A 22,100-nucleotide genomic window follows, 5' to 3' on the forward strand; every position below is an offset into this window, starting at 1 on the left:
AAGATTAATACTTCCTTTCCCTTCATTCGTTTTCATTCTGCCAACAGCTGAACACACTGATTCTTTATTTTAACATAGAATAATCTGCCAAAAAATGAGTCGCTCGTAAACATCCATTGGCTTACCACTGTGCTGACGGCAGGGACGGGTCAGGACCAGGAGGCGGAAAGCCGGCCTCCCCTTGGGGTCCAACAGTGAACCACTCAGCTGTTAGGATCCTGTGATTACATGACAGAAAACACAACTAAAGTGACTTATGGCAAAAAGGGAATTAAACAGTGTCACACAATGGAAACAATAGAAGAACATCTGCTTCAGAACCAGTTTGCTCTAGGTGCTCACATGTGTCACTAAGAGTGTTTGTGTTTGACTCTGCTCCTTCTTGTGATGCCAGCATAGCTGCTGTTCCCTCTACGTTCTCTCTCCATCCTCAGCAGAAGGCAAGAGCTTCTCTTTTTTGCCATCTCCCACAGCAGGGCTGCCCAGGACCCTCATTTGGCCAGAATGATCCCTGTGTTTCCCCGGGGGCTGAGCCCTGTGGCCAGGGCTGCAGAGTACGCTGATGGCCTGAAGCCTGGGTCATCGTCCGCCTCTGGCAGAGGCGGTCATGGCAGTGGGGCCAGCCGCATCTGCAACTCAGAGGAGAGGGGATCCCCAGCGACTGGGGCTGCAGCTCTTGGGAGCAGGGCACAGCTGTTGTGCATGCAGGATGTCTCTGTCCACCCCCATCTTTGAGACACCCGTTTCTCACTGAGAAGGTAGAATTCATTCCTTATACATTAGTGACATAAGGACAAAATATAGGTCCTGTACAATACAAAAGATATTAATCTCCTGCATTTCATAGCCTAAGATTCAGAGATTTGTCACTTTGAGACCAAGATGCTATCTGTATTTATGTTATTGAAAGCCTCCAACAAACCCTGGTTTCCTGATACCTCACCGCTTTATTAACCCCGGAAAGAGGTGTCACTGTTCCTGGCTCCTGAGCTGTCTCTGCAAACTCGTGTCCCCAGGACATCCCAGGGCGCAGATGGGGAGCACCAGCCCCACACAGCACAGCGTTTCAGGCCACACTGCCCTCTGTGCCCTGTGAAGGTGGTGTCTGAGTTTGAGGCGATTCAGGAGAGGTGTTGCCTTAACCCTTTCGTGTCTCAGGAGCACGTGCATGCATCTTTGCTGAACCAGGACTAGACTCATCACACCCCATGTTGCTTGGGGACTTGGTTCTGAAGACTGGTCATGTGACATAAATCACATATAGAGAAAATGACCAGAAGTCTCCCGGACGGCCCCATCCAGCCGTCCATCAGAGCCAGGTTTAACATAGCTGTAATAATTTATGATTAACCAAATAGAGGAGAAAGAACTGGAATCCTCAGGGTCGAAGGGGCTCGAGAGGAGAGTCTCTCCCACCACTTCGTCTCGCTCCATCTGTCTGGGAGGGAAGGCTTGACCGGATGGATTGTTTGTCCTCGCCTGAGACTAATGGCCCTCTGTGTTCCATCCCTAGTTAGTCCCGATGCGGTGAGGGCGATTTCTTCTGGTTCTCTATTTATTTGAAATCGGTAAATGCTTGTATAAAATCATCGCTTTACATGATGACTTGCATGAAGGGTGTTCAAAAGCAATTTGAAACATAAATAGGAAAGTAATGTGACCTGGGAAAATCCATACCATCTGCCCATTAAGCTGATTTATTAGCCGTTCATCTTCCCAGCAGCATTCCTACTCAAAACATTTTCAGGCTGTCTTGGATGTGTCTGAAGCTGGAGAGTCCTGAGTAAAGACAGGCCTTCCTTAGGGTGAAAGATGGACCATGTTTCAGTCCCTAATCAAGCATTACTGATTCTTTCCAGGAAAGCATGTGTTGTCATCTTCAACACCACCAAACGTCTTCATGACACCCCCAGCCAACACCGTGGTAAGCACACGCATTGATCTCAGTCCCCCTTCTTGTTGAAGCCCTTCTGCTTAGCCTGTGTGCCGGGACTGAATTCCACTGGACAGTCTGGCTCTCTCTTCTTGGCAGTATAGTGTCTGGGAAGAAATCAGCCCTGGAGGGGAAGCTAGCTTTGGCACTAACTCTGGATGCTCAGGCTGACTGAAGGGAAAGCCCTCTGCTTCTTGTGGTCTGTGGCCTCAGGGGTCAAAAGGAAGTCAACCAGACTGCCCAGGGACACAAACACTGAGACCGTCTCCGGGGCAGGCGGCACAGTGAGCGGAGAGAAGGGGGGACCTGTGCCGAGGCTTGTTTTCTCTTCGTGCCCCTTCTCCCGACGTTTGAGGGAAAATCAGTCCGTACAGAAACGTTCCCCTCTGGAATTAGTACTTGTAATCCCACCACTTTCCCTTCCTTGGGGACTCTAAGGGAAAGGGAGGGCACAGACTCTTGTACCTTTGGTGCAGGTTCAAATGCCAGTTCCACGTGTATCTCTGGGTGAGCTTCCTTGCACTTGGTTTCATCTCTCAAATGGGTGCATATTTCTTGAAGTTGCTGAGAGGGAGAAAGGTCAGTCTGTGTCAGGCAATTGCAGAAGTGCCTCCTGGTACACCGTTGGTGCAACCGCCGTCGTCACGGGGCTGTAAGAGGGCACGCCAGACTCCGTAGGACTTCTTGGCTTTCATCCTGAGCTAGAATCACGCCTGTCATTTCTTTCAGGTGCCCACCAATGCTTACCATCCCGTCATAGCCAACTTGACAGAGGCGAGGAAAAACTTCCAGAGTCCAGGAACCACACTGAGCTACCTGCGAAATGTGTCCCTCAAACTACCCAATAAGCCTCTCTCGCAGGAAATGGCGCTGAACCTCACCCAGGTAAAGCTACTTGATTTCTGTGCCTGGACGGTCGGGGATGGCAAAGCGCCAGATCCTGACCCACAGGCATGTTCTGTTCAATCTGCGCAGAGTTGTAGGAACTCAGAACTCTTACGTGACAGTCTGGGTTCTAGACTCGTCATGAGCCACTGGGTAGGGTGGCCTGTCCCGCCAGCTCCGTCCAGCTTGCTGGAGCCTCCTTCGGCTCTGCCGCGGCTCCTTGTGGCTCCCGTCTCTGCACCCGCCCGGCCGCCCGCCATCTGGGTGCGCAGCTCCAGTTTCAGTCCTCACTGCCTCCCTTGGTGATAGGTGAAGAGTGGGACTGGGTCTTGGTGGGGGTAGCTGCGGTGCACTAAGGCCACAGGCTGCACACATTGTGACCCACAGTGCTGTGACTTACAGGTCAGTGGGAATTGCCAAGGTCACCTAAAACACTTAGTGAATGTGCCATTGATGGCATGGAATCAAGGTGCTGCCGCCTCTCACTCTCCTCTAAACACCCTCCAGGTCGAGGTAGAGGGTCCCTGGCGGGTAGAGGGGGAGTACCGGGGTTCTGGGCCAAGGTGGAGAAAGAAGGCCCGTCTGAGCGGGTTCCTCCTGGAAAGAGCAGTTTACAGGTCCGAGCAGGGTGCAGAGGGCTGGCTAAGGGCTGAATGTCCCTCACTGGTTCCTTGCCCTGTGTCCTCGGTCTCTGCCCTGCTGCAATGTAGGGGAGACAACAGGATACTCAGCTCAGGGGATCCACATGCATTCATGTGTGCTGAGGACAGTGGTGTTAGGTGAGCACTCTGGAAGGTTTGCTGGTAGAAGGCAGACCCGGGGAGTGCATGAGAAGACGCCCTCGGTGCCCAGGCACCCCGAAGTGGAAGGACGGCCCCACTCACCTTCCTGCCCCCGTGGGGGGAAGAGAGAGCCGGCTTCTCAGGCATCTCCATCCATCCCCAAACCCTGCCCATCTCTGATTCGATGAGAAATAATATCCAGTTTTCCATGTCCTGGCTTCCTACCACTAGCAACTGGACAGGAAAATGGTGAGAAGTCATTTCCTGCGCTAGGTGATAAGGGGCCCATTAGCCATATCTGGCTGGGGAGTCTGTGAACTGTGGTAAATTCAAAGTCAGATGTGAGACGTGAAATCCAGGCTCTAGATGGGACATAAAACTGGATTCCTAACACTTAGGAGAAAGAGAAGAACGTAAAATATTGAATTGACAATTTTTATCTTGGGACGTGGAAGTGCCAATTTAGATATATGGGGCTAAGAAAGACGCAGAATTAGTTTGAAACATAGAATTAGTAGAAACATAATTCGTTTCATCTGTTTACTCTTTACTTTTTAAAATATGTCTACCTGGGGCGCCTGGGTGGCTCAGTGGTTTAAGCCACTGCCTTCGGCTCAGGTCATGATCTCAGGGTCCTGGGATCAAGTCCCGCATCGGGCTCTCTGCTCGGCAGGGAGCCTGCTTCCCTCTCACTCTCTCTGCCTGCCTCTCTGCCTAGTTGTGATCTCTCTCTGTCAAATAAATAAATAAAATTTAAAAAAAGATATGGCTACCAGAGGCACCCCGGGTGGCTCAGTTGGTTAAACCCCAAGTCTTGATTTGGGCTCAGGTCGTATCAGGGTTCTGAGATCAGGATTCTCCCTCTCCCTCTGCCCCCCCCCCCGCCTCCCCCCCCCCCCGCCCAGCAGGTGCATACACGCATGCAAACAAATCATATGGCTACTAGAAAATTTAAAAGTGGTAATGTGGCCAGCATTCTATTTTTATCCCACCAGACTGCTCCGCTGGAGTAGGAATCAGCAATTTATAGCCCTTAGGCCAGATCTGGTGCGTTGACTGTTTTTGTAATAAAGTTTTATTGGAACATGCTAGTCTAGTCACAGTGGTCTGTGGCTGCATTTGCACTACCATGGCAGAGTTGAGTGTGACAGAGCTGTATGGCCTTTAAGCCTCAATACTTTACTAGGTTATCTTTTCCCCCCTTTTTTTAAAGTGCTGACTCTTCACCTAGATTATAAATTCTTCCCACTAGACCTCAAGCCCAATATTTTGTTTGTCTTTTGTTCATAAGGCCTTGCCCTTCAGGGTCTTAATCAGTATTTACCAGATAAAGTCAATGGAAGAGTGAGGAGTTTTGAGGATGAATTCTCAAGATATTTGGTGCCTTAAAGTGAGAGGAAGAATGCAATTTTCTGGAGATGGCAGTTCGGTGGAGATATGGGAGATTTGATCAGGATTTAAGGTGTCTGGTTTTTTGGATTTTTTTAAGATTTTATATATTTATTCATGAGAGACAGAGAAAAAGAGAGACAGAGAGAGGCAGAGGCTTTAACCCCCTGAGCCACCCAGGCATTCTGGTCAGGCTTTAAGTTTAATTCTGTGTCTATAGTAGGAGACAAACAGTAAAAAGTCGACATGAGGGATGTAAATGAGGGACTGGACTAGGTGTCAGGCAATAGGGAGTGGTGAGGACTGGGGTGCACAGAGGAACACATATCTGACTAAGGGGGCTGCTCCCACTTCACTTAGGCTGACAGTGGCCGTGTGGAACTGTGGGCCGGGGCAGCCTGAGCTTCTGCTCTTCTCCAAGGAAGCCGGAAATGCACATATTTTCATTTAAATCTCCCCATTTAAACATGCTAAAAGCTAATTTACTTTCTTTAGAACAGTGGTGAGCCAAACCGAACATGATGTTAAGCTGATCCGACCAAGGGTCTCCGAGTAACTTCTTTATGGAGACGTGGTTTCCAGGGAGCACACGTGGTTTTGTGTCAGCTCGGGTCCGCTACCCAAGGAAGGCATGTTCAGCCGCTCAGGCTCATTCACTTGTTCACTCAACAGGCAGTCCCGAGGGCCGCTTCTCTCCTGGCCCTGTGCTTTGGGGTTTCTCCATGACTAAGCTGTGTTCATTCTGACATCTGTCTGCTTATCGCTGACGAGTGGCTCGTCACAGGGAGTGAACGAGGTGACGGCTCCGAAGGACTTTGTAAAACATGACCTCTTGTGCTGATGGGAGCTGTTTGTCTTTATGACCGTATGTAAAACCCAACCAGGGCTTGATAAGACACGGAGAAATCAAAGGTCTCGACATTTTGAGGATTAGGAATACATGCTAAGCAGTGTCATTTTGTCTGCCTTTAGGTTTTCCTAAAGACCATGGGAGAGGTTCTTCAACTGCCCAGTTGGGTCGATGTGTCAGAGGTAAGGAAAAAAAAACATTTTTGGTTGTCAAAATGTATGCACTTTGCCAACCGCCGTGTCTTCCTAGAAGTGGTGTAAATATGGCCCAATTCACACCTCTGAGAGAAATGATGCACCTTCCAGTCTTGCCATCTGGGTCATTAGAGCTCATGTGGACCAGATCTGCAATTGAGTTCAAGGGCTGTGCCTTCTGTGGGGCTCAGAAGTGTGCGGGTGTCACTAATGTGTTCTCTTTCCCGGCACCGAGCTGGGAAGTGGCTGCCTGTCTTCATGAGGAGTATATACTAGGTTGACCTCTATTTATCATTTATTATTTTTAAAAAGATTTTATTTATTTGACATAGAGATCACAAGCAGGCACAGAGGGAGGCAGAAAGAGAGGGGGAAACAGGCTCCCCACTGAGCAGAGAGCCCGATGTGGGGCTCGATCCCAGGACCCCGAGATCATGACCTGAGCCAAAGGCAGAGGCTTTAGCCCACTGAGCCCCCCAGACACCCCTATTTATCATTTTAATAAAATATTTTTCACAGTCACATTGCTCTTGAGTGGTAAGAGAAACACATGTTTTATGTCTAAAGATCCCTAGATTAAGTGAAAAAAAAAAAAAAGGAACATGTGATTATATGTTTCATGATCATAAACATAAAAACCAAAAAATACCTCATTTCCCCTGAACTGCAAATAATTAGAAAGGAGAATGGAATATACTTTTTTCTTTTTAAAAGTAACTGCATTGACTTTACCATTTAACAAATGAAACAAGTTTACATGCTGTGGAGAAGGCAGGAACTGCCGATGACAAAAACCTTTAGAAAGAGCTGTCACCCAAAGCCCTAAGGCTTGCTGTGACCCTGAGCGCTCTCGTGTACGTTCCGTCCCACACACCGCTGTCAGATTCAGTCCGGCTGTCTTCAGCCACGTGAGGATGTTCCCAGCAACAGGAGGCACATCAGGCAGCCCAGGCCAGGTTGTGCTGCGGTGACAGAGACCCCACATTTCAGTTGTGAAGCACAGTTGAAACTTACTTTTCACTCCTGTAAAGTCCGCAGTGGGTCCGAGGAGTCTTTCCTCAGTCCATGACATTGGGGTTCTGGCTCTGTCTGTTTTCTGAAGATGTGGTCTCACTGCATGACATTCAAGGTTGCCCGGCAGGCTGGAGGACTCCTAGCTGCCTTGCTCAGCAGAGTCGCAGCCACACTGGTGTGGGACTGAAGCGCTCATTCTCCTGAACACCTATGATGTTTAAACCATATTTAGCAGTTCGAGGCAGAAATGCTATTCATGAGACTGCAGTAGGTTTTGTCTCTGAACTTTTTATTTGAACAGTTTCAAAAGGAACAAGATGGAATGAACATAGGCAAAGGGAGGAGGAAAAGAGGGGACCTGCCTTTAAGACTGATACGGTCTTACCTAGAAACAAATTCTTTTTTAAAAAGGCACGACCCTCCAGAGTCCACGCCTTCCGGGGGCAGTCTGCGTACAGGGCTGGGAGCCCTGGAAAATGGCCAGTGGAGGGCCTGAGCAGACCCATTTCATCAGTGTCATTTTAAAGGGACTTTCTCTGAATGCTGTGTCACAAGATATGAATAATCATGGAGCTCTTCAGACTCAGGCGGGCTGTAACGTGCCTTCGAGAGAAAGTATGAATCAGCTACCGCCCAGCAGAAGTGCACACCCGAGACACAGATTTCCATGTGTTTGACTGTGCTCGGCTGATTGAAATCAGGCCACAGGCCTCAAAGAAAATGTCTAAAATTGGCCTCAATGTTCTCTTCCCAGCTCATTAGATTCTCCTGGAGCGCGTCTGTGAGAGAATGCTAAGGATCCTTAGCAAACAGACGCCTTCCAGGAAGGAGGGGAGGGGCCCGGCGGCAGAGAGGCACAGCCACTGTGCCCCCAAGGGCCCGAGAGGCCCTGTCCCCAGTAGCGGTGTATCTGATGATGGGGGCGGAGCTCCATCTGAGAGGTCTGCAGAGATATGGGGTGACTAGGAAGGACCCCCACCGTCATGGGGCAGCTTCCACTGGGATCCTGTCCACGTTGGGGACTCAGAATGAGTGAAGAGGGCGCTTGGAGGGAAGGGGTGCACCAGGTAGGTCAGACGGGATTTGGGCTTCTGACAGCTCCAAAGCATCCCTCCCCATGCATGGACGCTGGGATGAAGCTTCTTGTGTCCTTGTCCTGGAGGGGACTTAGGGACAATCAGCCCCCTCCTCCTGAAACAGAAGGGGTAAGGCAGGCCGGTCAGAGATTACAGAGGTGAGTTCTGAGTGCAGCTGGGCCCAGGTCTCTGTCACCTTTGTCTAAGCATAGAAGCCTTGCAGCCAACGACCTGGGTGACCGGGGATGTCTGTGTGCTGTGAGCTCAGCCGGGTGGGCCTTGCCCGTGAGAGGTGTAGTGCTGGGGGCTGTCTCCCGATCTCATCTGCTCACAGAGATCATGGGTCTGGCCCACCGAGGACTCCAGGGACGCAGCGGGCTCTCGCTGTGGCTGGGTGCCAGGGGGTGCCAGTGTGGAGCCCGGCGGCATGTTGGGCGGGTGGGCCTCAGGTTGGCCTCAGGGGGCTTGCGGTGCAGGTTCCATTGTCTCAGTGCCCTCATGTGGCGTTGTGTTCAGGACAACGCCATGGTGCTGGGTTTGATTGAGACCATCGACACCGTCATGGGCCACATCTCTTTCAACCTGGACGCCAGCCAGCCCCAGGTCACTATCGTCGGCTCTTCTTCCATGGCAGGTATTGCTTGGCTCGGGGTGGGATGTGGTCATGGGTGCAGGCGTCGGGGGGGGGGGACCCTGGAGGCCAGGTGGCCTGTGCGGTTTGCTCTGCCAGCCCTGCGCTCACCCACACGTGCACAAGCAGGGACGTACACGTCTGCACAGGGGCGTGCACACACCTGCAGAGGTGCACACACAGTACACACACACACACCCACAGGTGCGCACATGCTCGGGCACAGGTGCCCATAAACCAGCACACACCTCTATACACACAGCGCGTAAACACACGGGCAAAGGCACACACACGTGCAGGTGTGCACAGACACACACACAGGCGCACACACACGCGTAGCAGCAAACACACCATTGCTTCAGACACACCTCTCTGCTTTTGTAAACCGTGTCGCCCTTACGCCAAGTCACACTGTGGAGGGAGCGTGAGATCAAGGCCCAGGTGCTCAGCCAGGACGCGGACACAAAGCTACGGGAGCATTTGATGGTGACTTGGGGGCTGGACCGATCTTGGGTGACAGTCGTCTCTGTTCGGAACGGGAGTCAAAAAGCAGCAGCTCCTTTGAGCATCTGTGGAATAAAAGGTTGCAGAATCAGGTTTCGCAGAGCCAGATGGAGGCTTGGCCTAAATCTGCTTTCCAAGATAATCGGCACAGAGTCCCACTTGCCCTGATTTCATGGCCCCTCCCTTTGAAAAGGCTTTATCTAAAGCAGCATTGCACAGCTGATACTCTCCCACAAGAGCCAGACTCTGGGGCAGGGGCTAAACTGACCCACGGAGGTGAGTGTTAGTGGGACTGTTGGCTGAGATAGTGACCGATGGCTGGAAGGCCAGCGTCTCTAGCACCTTCTTTCTCCCATGTGTCCTGGGTGCCCCAGAGTGCGGTGAGGAGCAGGCCCTGAGAGCTGACGGGCTGCCCCGAGGGAAGGAGGGGTCGCCTCGGGCCACAAGGCCCCCACGGTGTGTGGCCAGCTGGATGAGGCAGCCATACAGTGGAAATGACTTCCCTGGACCCTTATTTTTTCAGGTCGTCATTGTCTAGAGGTAATTACACTGCCCAGGGGAGCTCATTCTGTTAGCAAAAGCAGAAGCAGATGGGCCTTTACAGCCCAATTTCCTGCGCCTTGGAGCTTACTGACTGTGGCTTCCTGTCTTTGGCTTGTTCTCAGAGTTTTCTGTGGCCAAACTCCTGCCAGAGACCATAAATTCCTCCCACTACCGCTTCCCAGCCCAGGGGCAGAGCTACATCAAGGTTCCCCACGAGGCGTTCCGCAGCCAAGGTGAGTGCAGCTGCTGAGGCCACCCCAGGACCTCCGGGGCCGTGCACATGTGCGGGCAGCTGCAACCCGGCAGACACACGGCCCTCACGCCAGCTCGCCTGCTCCTGCGGGAGCGGCTCTGGGCCAGCATTCCTCGGGGGCTGGTGGTGGCGGGGGGTCCTGGCAAGCGACTGAGCGGCTAACTCAGAATGCTGATTCCAAGGGCACCCCAGCCTTGTGAACTGGAATTGGGGAGGAGGGCTGGGAATCTGCATTTTGGACAGGCTCTCGAGGTGATTCAGCGACACCTGTGTCCTCCCAGAGCGGCATAGTGACATGTCAGCAGGCTATGAAGAGACGGGGCTGTTCCCCCTCCCCCACCCAGGGTGGACTCAGGCTAAGTGAGAGGTGTCCACCCTGGGCTCTCCATCCCCCTCAGGTGGCTCAGGCAGCTCTGGCCATTTTTGCTGCAGGGCCAGCCCATCTGGTCCCTTGAAAAGTGAATGCCCCCACTGCTAGTCCCTCCAGCTGTCGGGGGAGTCTGGGATTCTCTGCTCCTGACAGTCTAGCCAGAGGACATGCACTGCCCAGAGACTGGGGACAAAGAGCAGCCTGGGTAGTGTAGGGTCACGGGGTCTCCTCCTCAGCAAGGAGGCATCCCTCGCCACCCCACAAAAGCCCACCTCTGCTCCCCCTACCTTCTTGTTTGCCTGTGTTGAAGGTACCTGGAGATGTCACAGGAACACTCCCGGCCTCCGACACAGGGTGAACTACAGAAGCGGGGGGGTGTCTGGGGATGAGGCTGTGGTCTGCCAACTGCACATGTGATCTTTGCTCATCTCACGCCACCCGGCTGCAGGATCTAGAACCCTCCATTCTTCATACTCAGTGGGACCATGGCCTTATGCTCTGCCCTGTGGCAGCAGAACATATTGGTCACAAGGACCAACTGGCAGCTGGAAATCCTGGGCTCCAAGCCTGGTTCAGCCGTTCACTGGCTGTTACTGAACCTGTGTGCGTTATAGTCTCCTCATCTGTAAAATGGGGACAATATTGGTACTAGACTCACAAAATCATTTTGAGAATTGAATGAGCCAAGCCCTTCTGCCTGGCACACCATGAGAGTGATAGGATGCTCAATATTTTCCTGAAATTTTAACTTATTCCACAAATACCCCCGAGGAACTCCAGAAGACAGCTAACTGCTTTCTCCTTCAAGCGTCCTCTGCTAAGCTAGAGGAGGGACACAACATAAAAAAAGGATTCTTGTTTCAAAGTTGTCACATAGCAGAGATGGGATGTAGCCAAAAGGCACAAAGGACACCTGCGTGATCGCGGTGACTTGTAAACCCCGCATCTGCTGCCTCACTTATGTGTTCATGTGGCTGCAAAGACTCCATATGCCAACAGCAAACAGGACACGCTCACCCAGACGGTGCAAAACTGGAGGCTGGCACTGTGACCACTGCTGGAACGGGGACCTTCTGCCCACAGAAACTCTCATGTTCCTGGCGAGTCAGGCTCTCCCCGGGAGCGGCAACATCTGTGTGTCTGGAGTCAGCTCAGGAGAGGATCAGGCAGTCATTGCCATGGTTAAACTCACAGCTGAAGGGTCACAAAGTTTCTACTCAGGCTCTTGCAAAATTCCACCCCCGAGAATCCCTCACTTTCTCCTCACCAATACCCCCTCCCCCAGGAGCTGCCCCCGCCCTTGGACTTGGGTGTGAGGGTTGGCACTGTGCATTGCTAGGCAAGTGGGTCTGACAGATGTCTGTGACCCTTTGCTTTTCCGCAGCCTGGACCACCATCGTGGGCCTTCTGTACCATAGGATGCATGATTACTTGGACAACATCCAGCCAGCCAAGACCAAGTGAGTGTCCCAGGTCCCAGGACAGGGAGAGGGCAGTGGGTGGCTGACCGCTCAAACACCCCTGCCTCCGGGTCATCACAGGCATGCAGGACCAGAAAGGACTCACAATGCCAATGCCGGGGGCTTCGTTATTAGATCCAGAAAGGGGACATGGGACCTCAGACGCTGGGGGTTCAGCGGCATTGGGCATGTAGGCTGATGGTCCAGTAGTCAGGTGACCACAGCTGCCCGGTACTCCCTGTGCGGTGGTGGACGCGTGTTTTCATGGCCTGAGCCTTAGCTGTCACTTGTAAAAGTGGGGAACAACAGCACACCCCTGCATCAGTGAGGGCTGGTTGGGTGAGCAGGCTTGGGCGTCCGGCGGGGAGGCTGGGTGCTCGGGGGATAAGGAAGGCTTCAGGCACGGCTGGACCCAGGAGCCCAGGCGGCTCACAACGCCACAGCTCTGGGTCCTCAGGTCTCGGACAGCAGCTGCAGTCCCGAATGTGTGCATGGAAACTCAGGGAGGGCTGTGATTGGCTCGTTTGGGTCCTGTATCCATCCTGGCGCCCTCCAATCATAATGGCCAGAGTGTCCTGTTCTTTCGTTGGCCAGATCTGCTCACATGGCTCTGTGGAAATTCAGGGAAAGCTGTGATTGGCCCGTTTGGGTTATGTGCCCAGCCTGGGCCCCAGTCATGGTGATCAGAGCATCCTGCTCTGTCATTGGCCGGATCTGCTCACATGGCTCTGTGGACATTCAGAGAAAGCTGTGATTGGCCCGTTTGGGTCATGTGTCCATCATGGTGGCTGGACTGTCCTGTTCTCTCGCTGCTGGAGTCTCTTCACGTGGCTTTTTCGGCCTGGCGGTGGGTCAGCCCACCTAGACGCAAGGAGGAGATGGTTCCTCAGAGGGCAGGGTCGGGGTGGCTCTGCTCCTCCTCTGGTGGGGCCCCGCCCCCCTCCCCTGCACGTGCCCTCTCCTGGCCCTGCGGGGTGGCTGTGCCCACCCCTCGGTGATGGGGAGCTGCCGCTGTTGGAGCCGCCACCCGACAAAGGATGCGGGCCGAACACCTGGAACCGTGCAGCCCGTCTCCAAGGCAGTCCTCCGCCACTGCCCGGATTCCGCAGCCTTTGGGGAGACGGTGGGGTCGGGGACACGACAGCCCCGACTTGGCTATAGACCAGGGCCGCCGGTCCTGGGAAAGCCTACACGTTGGCCGGTTTCCTTAAAACTAGGGACAGGGACGGGGACCGGCCCCTCGTGTGTGTGGTTTCCGGAGCTGCTCAGGAGACTTGTCAGAGCGGAGTCCCGTCACCTTTCCTCAGAAAGATGCCTTCTCAAGTCTTTGGGGGATAGTTTCCAAATCCAGGATTACGAAGGGAAGCGGACTCCTCCTGCCCCGGTTTACCCACCTGTAGCTCTCGGGCCAAGCGGTCAGGCTGAAGCTGACCTGTGGGAGGGATGCTTGAAATGTGTGCTTACCAGGCATGGCTGGGCCTGTCTGCAGCCCGGGTGGAGCGCGGGGAGAACAGGGTTTGTATCACCCTCCTGGTCTCCCTTCGCCTCCCGCTAGGAGAGGAAAGAGGAAGTGTAACTGCTGTTTACCGACCTCCGCCTGTGCCCGCGTTTTGGGACAATTCGCTGTGACCGAGTAGAATCGTAACTCTAGCCAGCTGCTGACAAACTTTTCCATAAAGGGCCAGATAGTAAATATTTCGGTCTTTACGGGCCATAAAGCCTCTGTCACAACTACTGAGTCTGCCGTGGAAGCCTGGAAGCAACCTCAGACGACCCATGACGGAATGGGAGTGGCTGTGTCCCCCTAAAATTTTATATAGGACCAGGCAGCCCCCCAGGCCCGTGTTTGGCACCCCTGCCAGACATGCCATTATGTCAGCGCCCACTGTGGTGGATGGGGGATGAGGCTGAGTTTGTCCTGCTTCTGGGAGTCCAAGGATGGGATATTCGTCCATCTCAGAGCCTTAGCCTTACCTCCCTGCTGTCCTCACTGCCCCAGGAGAGCACAGAGAGGACTGTTAGGAGCCGCAGATCCCGTGCTGTGTGATCCAGAAAACTGTGGTCAGCCCCTCTCATCCCTGCAAGCCGTGGGCTCTGAGACTTGTGCAGGCAGATCCTGACCCCTCCCGGCCCTCTACCTGTTAACATTGACACCTGGGGACCACTTGCACCCTCGTCAGCAGCAAATGCATGTCAGTTGGCTTCCTGAAGTCAAATTTTTTTGCCACGATGAGAACATATCTTTCCTGTGTGGAATCTTCAGCTTGGGTGAAGTTTCAAGGGCAGCACTGAATGCAAAGGTGTCTTATTGTCAAAATTAACCTTGAAAAAAAAATCATCCAAATAGTTCATCAGGCACAGTCCCTGTATTTGTCGTGTTCTCTCCTGTGGCACCAGAGTGGGACAGAAGGTGACCACCAGTGTCATAATTAGCAGCACAAAACTGGGTGCTGGGCGTCTGGCTCTGTCCTCCACGCGGCGCCCTTGTCGGTGGTGTGAACCTGGGCAATGCCTGGCGGTCGTTGGCTGTGTGCTCCCTTCTAGAATAACGCTGATGACAGTACTGATGGGTGAGGATGCCGAGAGCGCAACTTGAGTTGACTGTTTAAACAAAGCTTGGTGCTCTTAACACACCCTGTTGCCCTTATCGCCTCCCGAGATGATTGGACGTTCTTGCTATATCGGCTGTAAGGTGATTGTCACATTCCACACGCAGTTCGGAGTAGATGGGTAGAGTGGTCAGAAGGCGCTCTGCTTGCCGACACAGTGGAGTCCCTTCCCTTCAGTATCAGGCCCTGTGGCCTGCATACATGTATGGTTTATGTAAGAATGAATGATGCTATGGGATTGTAGTGTCCTCTCAATCCCCTTTTGGGGTGGGTTGGAGTCAGCACACGAGTTTAGTGCGTGAAGATGGGGGTGAGGCTAGGACGGGGTCTCCCATCTTCCCAGCCAAGCCCTGGGCGGGCCACTCCTGAGGACCCAGGCAGCCACTGCTGGGAGCAGTGTCTGAGTGTCCACAGGTCCTGGGGGACACTTAGCTGGTCCCTGCTGTGCCACCTGCGTGCAGATGGTCTCACCTGCCTAGTCACGATGAGGACTGCTTGGCTCTTACTGTGAGCTGTGCCAGGCTAGCAACTGGGACAGGCTTTTCCTTTGAGTGGGGCCAGGAATCCGAGGAGGGCAGGGAGTCTGAGTCACCCAGTTCCACTACCCCACCACAGATGGAGCCCTGGGCCCGGAGAGTGGATGGGACTTCCAGGCTGCCAGCTGGCAGAGGCAGGGCCATGACTTGGGTCTCTGGGTTCCATGTCTTATTGACAGACACATGTGCTTCTGATGGAGAAGTTCCCAGAGGGTCTGGTGGCTGACAAGTGTCCACACTTGTTCTTTGTAGAGTAATGACAACCAATCAATGCAGAAGGAAAGACAACATTGGAAGATGGTATCTACCATCTTGGAGCCCTAAGTGTAGTTACTGATTAGGGCAAAAGTCATCAGTGGGTGTAGACACCACTGGGTGAGCGGTATTTGGAGAACAGTCATTATTATTATTTTTTAAAAATTTTTATTTGACAGAGAGACAGTGAGAGAGGGACCACAAGCAGGGAGAGTGGAAGAGGGAGAAGCAGGCTCCCCGCTGAGCAGGGAGCTTCATGCGGGGCTCGAGGGCTCCATCCCAGGACTCTGGGACCATGACCTGAGCCGAAGGCAGATGCTTAACAACTGAGCCACCCAGGTGCCCAGACAGAGTTATTGTTAAATTTACACAGTGAGCAGGGCACCTGGGAATAGAGCTGGCCCGCACCACTTCAGCCAGCAGGTCACTTTCTAACGTCATCAAAAGTGGGACGTGATAGCCTGTGTCCCCTGAGGTGACATGATGGGAAGGAGTGAGCGTGGCCCATGGAGTGGTCCTGCCCCAGGTGCTAGGCCCTGAGCTCCTCCTGGGGACACAGCCTATCTATAGTAGGGGCCGTTTTGCAAACTGTGGCTGGCACTGCTGTATGTCTGTGGCGGGAAGGAGAGAGAGCCATGGGGACTGTTCCAGAACTCAGGGGCCTGCGGGGATGTGCTCGAGCACTGGCCTCCTCGGGACCACACAGAGCTCTGAGGCACAAGGCGGGGACCACGGAGGTGGTGTCAAGTTTGCGAGGGTGATGATTGGGCCGTGGTATGCTGGGGGCTGTCTTCAGGTTTGGAAGGGCCTTGCTAAAGTGTGGCGGGAGAGGAGTGTCCTGGCATGCTTCCTCGTGGTTCGGCAGGAAAAAGAGTGTGTGTGTGAGCCTGCCAGGTGAGGCAGACGTGAGGGAATGGTAGGGAATGTGGATCTAGGTGGAGAGAAAATGCTCACGGTCCTCTTTCTAGCAAATTGCTTGAGGTTCGTTATTAGGTAAAAGTAGTTGAGGGAAGAAGAGCGTTGCACACGCAGCACCCCAAGACGTGGGTAGGTGTTATGAGGACAGTCGTGTGGGTGCAAACACAGGCAGGGAGCAGACTCCTCCAGCAGACTTGGGGGAGCGGGTGGAGGGCAGCCAAGGTCCCAATGAGACAAGATAGCAGCAGAGGGCTGGGTGGCCCAGCGGGGGAGGGGGGCGTATAGTGGCTCCACATTGTGGGCCTTTGAGGGCAACTTCCCCAAGTCAAAATTCACGCCAACAGACATTTGCTGTGTCGGGCAGGGCTGGGACTAAGGTGAGGCAAGCAGGCACCGAGGGTGCAACTTCAGATAGGTGCTCATTCCTGGAGTCATACAAGTGCCACCTGCATGTGCTGGGCCCTGAGTGTGGGCACCTCCTTAAATCCTGCACCATGGGCTTCTTTTCTTGCTCCTGCCTTGGCTCTGAATATCATCTTGTAATTTAACCTCGTAACTCCATGAGACAAATACCATATATATCAGGCAGGAGTCTTTGGATTAGGCTGTAAGTGTCCAAAAACCTGGCTTAACCTGTTTCAAGTAAGAGGGTACTTGGATCATGGAAGCAGAAGGGCACACAGGTCGATTGGCTTCAGGAGCAGCTTGATCCAGCATCCAGTTGACATCACTCAGCTCTAGTTCTTCTCTTCCTTGGTTGGTGGTGGGGTGCTTGCTTCCCAGTTCATCTCTGCATTCATGCCTGTAAGCTACTGCCAGGGCCTCCTCCTCCTGGGCAGACAAGTAGTAGAGAGAAGGGAGGGTCTCTGACCCAACATTTGCCCTCTGAATCTTGTTGCATCTCCTTGGGTTTCCTGGATCATGCCCTCACCTCTGAACAGTCCCTGTGGCCTGAGGGAGGCAGTGAACTGAGTGGTTCAGGCCTGGACAGCAGGGCTTACTCCTGAGCCAAGGTTGGAGTCAACAGCAGAGAACATGGTCTGGAGGTGGGGAGGGAGGTGGCTACCTAGAGGCAACTGAGAGCCTTTCTCCGGAGAACGAACCCCCATCACACAGGGGAACCACAGGCAGTCACTGCACTACCATCTCTTGCACTGTTTTGTAAGCAGGGAGATTGAAGTTCAGACGGGGTAAGTCACTTACCCAAAGTCACATAGCGGCTTCCAGCCCTAGAGAGCAGCGTGGACTGAAAGAGGCAATCAAACTTCCATCGCAGGAAGATTTTAGTATCAAAAATTTCAGCCTTAACATTAAGTTCTCAACGCAGGTGTTCTGGTTGCATGCCCACCTTTCCCCCTTTTGTAATGATTTCTCATTTATTTCCAAGGATTGCGGAGGCAGCAAATTACAAAAGGCACACGCTGTTTGCAGCCAGCTACCTGATTTCTCTGGAGGTGTCCCCGCCACCCGTGCTGTCCCAGAACCTGTCGGGCTCGCCGCTTGTCACAGTGCAGCTCAGGCACAGACTGGTGAGTTAACGTGGCCTCGCCATCACTTGCGTTCTTTGGTCTTGCGTTGAGGACATCGTGGAGTCTCTGGGGCTGGAGAAAGTCTCAGAGGACATGAGTGTTCCCTGGAGTTTCTCTCCGGGACACGGTTTTCGCACGGTGGTGGGACAGGGTTGACTTTGGAGAAAAAGGCTTTCACAGGTGTGTGTGTGCGTGGCGTTTCTGGATGGTGGTAAGTGTCGTCCTTGGCAGAGAGGTGCAGTGGGCAGCTGTCACTCGTTTTAATGGTTGCCCTTAGCAGCATGTAGTGCTCTGTCCTCCATGAGAAGCATGCTCTCAGCCCGAGGGTAGGCCATTTCTCCACTGTCCTGAGGGGTGAGTTCCTGGTCCTGCCGGGTCATCACTGGAATTCTGTCCACATTTGCTTTGTCGTTGTCCATGGGTAGGAATGACAAGTGTCCAGGGACACGGATGTGCTCTGTCCTTCCAACAACACCCAGCTTCTCCCGTGTCAGGATATGTCCCCAGATAAGTGTTGATTCAACACCCGAACAGGCTTTTCAAGGCCTCTATTTAAGAACTCATTGTGGTTTTAGTTGTTTGGAGTCATGCTAAAGACATTTCCCTCCAGGATTTTCGACTTCGTTCTACTCCATCTTGTCCCACCTTGTTCCACCCGTGGTAACTGAAGATCTACTGTGTGCCGGCCACTGTGTTCTGGGCCTTCTCATCTGTCCTCGTGGAAGGGTGTTTTCATATTTTCATTCCCTCTGTCTGCACAGCCCTTTCCCACCCACCTGCACACACAGTCCTGGCCTCAGAATGCCCCGGCACCCAGACTCTCTCTTTAAAAAAAAAAAAATCACAAAACACGAGAACAGTTTTAAATTGTGGTAAAATATACATAACGTAAGGTTTGCCATCTTAACCGTCTGTAAGTGTGCAGTCCTGTGTCACGAAGCACATTCATACCGCCGTCCGTCCCTGGACTCGTTCGTCTTCCCAAACTGCCGCTCTGCCCGCAGCCCCGGCGCCCACTGTCTGCTCTCTGTCACCCCGAAGCTAACTGCTCTGGGGAACTCGCTCAAGTGGGACCCTCCAGTGCTTGTCCTTGCACTTCTGGCTTATTTCCCTTGGTGCCAGGTCCTTGGGGTTCATATAGGCGGTAGCACGTGTCAGGATTGCCTCCTTGGAAGGCTGAGTAGCATTCCGTTCTCATGCACATAAAATACGCCCTTTCTGGGCCCACCAGCCCATCTGTGGACACAGGGCTGCTCCCCCTACTGTCCCCCTACTGACCCTAGCAGTGGCGCTGCCGGGTCACAGTCCTAGAGTGACACTGGGCCCCCACCCTCTTCACACAGAAGCCGCCCTTCTGACTGCAAAAACGTTCTCGGAAGGCCCAGAGATCTCTGGCCCACCAAGTGTCCTGTCTCCAACGTGTAGACACATTGGGCCCCATTGACACCCATGCCCCTCAGCCCCCTGTCCCCACCTCGCTAGCTCCCAGGACATGTTCCTCTTGGGGGGCCACCCCTTTACCCCATAGCATCTCCTCCTCTAACTGCCTGAGCAGGTGTCCCAGTAATGTGACCGCATAAGTGTTTACTTCTCTGAATTCATGGAAAGGCTGAGATGTCAGTGTCACCGAATACTGATGTCACTGAGGACCCAAACCCACAGCAGCCTTGAAGCCCCTCTTCACGCAGCTTTCCCATCTCCAGGTGCCCCGGAGGCCGTGTTTCCCCCAGGCCTATCCATCCTCTGGGCTCCCAGTTCCCACCCCAGTTATCACCGTGTCTGAATCTAGAGTCTGAACTTCCTTTGTGTTGGAACCTTGGTGCCATCCTGGGTGTCTGTCTGTGGGCACCACGCATGACCCTCGGTGACCTTATTGTCAGAGGGTCCAGAGCCCTCATTCTTCTAAGTTCTGCTGGGCCACGATCCTGACTGTGCCCTCTGCTTCAGCACCTCCACTTCCAGAAGCTCGGACCAGGTAACCCCACTCGTCTATGTAGAATCTTCCAAGCTTCCCCGAAGAAGAATCTCAACTCTAGGCCTCAGGAGCCGATCTCTGGGCGTGCTTTTCCCTCCAACTTTCCGTGGGAGCCCCTCCCTCCAACCAGGTTGGAGCGCTGGCTCTCTGTGCCAGGGCGCGCCCTCTCCCTGTCTCCCGACCCCTGCGAGAGCCCCTCTGTGTGCTCCCAGTGCCACTCTGTGTGCGGCCCTACCGTGTCACTGGCCCATGGGTTCTTGAGCAGCTGCTCTGGGCCCATTTGGGACCCCTGAGGCCTTCCTCATGGTGCGTGGCAGTGATCTTGGGTGCAGGGAGGCGCTCAGCAGCTGCCAGGTGGGTGAAAGCCGCACTGAAACCCGGTGGCCCCAGGGAGTAGCCTTGTCCTCGAGCTGTGCTGGCGTCTGTGTGCGGTTGCACGGTTCTTTCCACGGAGGGATGCTCGCCCCTGGGCCAGAGGTCCTCACTGGCCACTGCCGTGTGGAAGGGTTTGCTCAGAGGCTGTGGAGGTTTGGTCTGGTACGAGGTCGAGACGTGTTGGTGCTTCTGTGTTGAGGGCATTACCCTGTGGCCCAGCCAGAGCGCGAGTCTCCAGTCAAGCGTATGTAAATGTAGAGAAACCTTCTTTTGAGAGACTCTGGAACCTTTGAGTGTTTGAGGTTGAGGCAGGGCAGGGTGGCGGGCTTGGAGGCTTGGGTGTGCGGTGACCAGGAGGCCCTTCCAGAGCAGGTTCAGGAGGAGAGCAGCGCAGAACTGTTGGGGCCGTGAGTGTCTACAGTGTGGAACCCTCACGGGGGAACACAAGGGTGTGTCAGTCCTCTGGGAAGCTGGTTCATGGACACGTCCACAGATCTCGGCTCTGTGACATTGGCCGAGTGAGCAGCCTTTCTGTGCCTCCATCTTGTGAGGTGTGAGAGCAAACACGGGGCTGACAACATGCACCCACGGGGCCGGTGAGCTTTCTTGTTCTGCCGCCAGACTTCCGTGCAGATATAGAAGCCAGCCTTGGCTAACATTAGCAGAGGGATGTTTCCAGAGGGACAGCTCGTAGCTCATGGGGTAGGGGTGGGGGGCTCGGCCCAGAGGCCCTGCGCTGGGTTTGTCACTTTGGCCCGTGAGGTGAGCCGGTGCGGGCCGTGCTCTGTGTCGGCGTCCGCAGGAGGGGGAGCGAGAGGCTGTGGCCCGAAGGTGGCCGGAAAGCAGGTGTCACTCCCCCAGGGACACACGTGTGGCGTAGTGTCAGTCTGGGAGGCCCGTGCACAGCGCTAGTGCCCATGTGCACTTGGCCACTGCCCTCTCCGAATGCGGAGGCGTGCCTGTGCACGCTGTGGAGCACACTTTTGGACCATGACGGAGTCCAGTGTCCAGTGAGCAAACCTTCCAGTGTCTTAAAAACAAGGACGAGCGTTTCTCCGAGGCCAGGTGAGGATCGCTGCCTGGGATGGCGATCTGCGCAGACGAGAGCGCACAGAAGGAACATGGAACACAGAGCCGTGTGTTCTTCCGTGGTGTCAGTGGTGGCAGATCACGGTGATTGAGGACGTTCCAGAAAATGACACACTCAGCCTTGTGACTTTAGTGTCCGCACATTTGCCGGCTTCGGAGGGATGGGCACTTGGGAAGGTTTTTACTCTTATCTTCAGTTTGCCGAGCTTCTCACTGGCTCTTTGCTCATGGCACAGATGGACCGCGTGTGCCCGTGGCAGAAACGGAGCCCTCCTTTGAAGGTGGGGAGCCCCCTGACCATAGCCGCAGTGTAGCCTCCCGGGGTCGGGGGATGCGCAGGCACAGGGCCTGGACAGTTTCCTCAACTAGGAGCCGCCAGACTCTCCTCCGAGGGTCAGAGTCACCCCAGGCTCCTGGACCGAGGCGGTGTCCCCGAGCCCAGGGCCTCAGGCACCTGCAGGAGCTGGGACCTCCTGGCATGCGCCCATGAGCGTGAGAACGTGGTGCTGGGGTCCCTGGCTCGGTCCCTCCATTAGCAGCATGGGATTCAGCTTCTTCGGGGTTTGCCGCAACTTGGGATCTGGGGAAGAGAAGCCATAGATCTGGCTTTTAAATGACATATCTGCCTTCTTGGTGTCGGCAGCCAATTCACATTTGCCTTTAACCTCGTCAAGTGAAATATACCTGTGTGTCCAGCCAGTGCTTGCCACCTCATAAGCTCTATTTTGTCTAGAGCTTCTTATTTGAAGTGGCTTTAAGCATAGAGAAAAATTGCCGACAATAGTTTGTGGGGACCTAGTGCTCCTGTTTTAAAGTAATCACAGAAGCCTGGAAACAGGTGGGGATGTTCCCGCACTACAGACGGGCTTCGGATGGCCTCAGTTTACCCGCTTACGGCTTTTTTCTGTGGAGCATCTGGCTCTCGAGAGC

The 22,100-nt window shown here is 53.9% G+C and overlaps 1 protein-coding gene across 2 annotated transcripts in view; it reads left to right on the forward strand.

Moving 5' to 3' along the window:
* The window catches only part of ADGRD1 (adhesion G protein-coupled receptor D1), a 121,087-nt gene that overhangs the window by 31,004 nt on the left and 67,983 nt on the right, over positions 1-22,100 (forward strand). For both annotated transcript variants that reach the window (XM_046024578.1, XM_046024579.1), the window contains 7 exons: positions 1,860-1,924; positions 2,663-2,818; positions 5,962-6,021; positions 8,640-8,757; positions 9,924-10,034; positions 11,809-11,884; positions 17,590-17,731. In XM_046024578.1, coding sequence (XP_045880534.1) covers positions 1,860-1,924; positions 2,663-2,818; positions 5,962-6,021; positions 8,640-8,757; positions 9,924-10,034; positions 11,809-11,884; positions 17,590-17,731 — 728 coding nt within the window. The remainder of the gene's footprint in view (positions 1-1,859; positions 1,925-2,662; positions 2,819-5,961; positions 6,022-8,639; positions 8,758-9,923; positions 10,035-11,808; positions 11,885-17,589; positions 17,732-22,100) is intronic.

The sequence above is a fragment of the Meles meles genome, chromosome 12 (genome assembly GCF_922984935.1).
Source record: "Meles meles chromosome 12, mMelMel3.1 paternal haplotype, whole genome shotgun sequence".
NCBI classification, from domain to species: Eukaryota; Metazoa; Chordata; class Mammalia; order Carnivora; family Mustelidae; genus Meles; species Meles meles.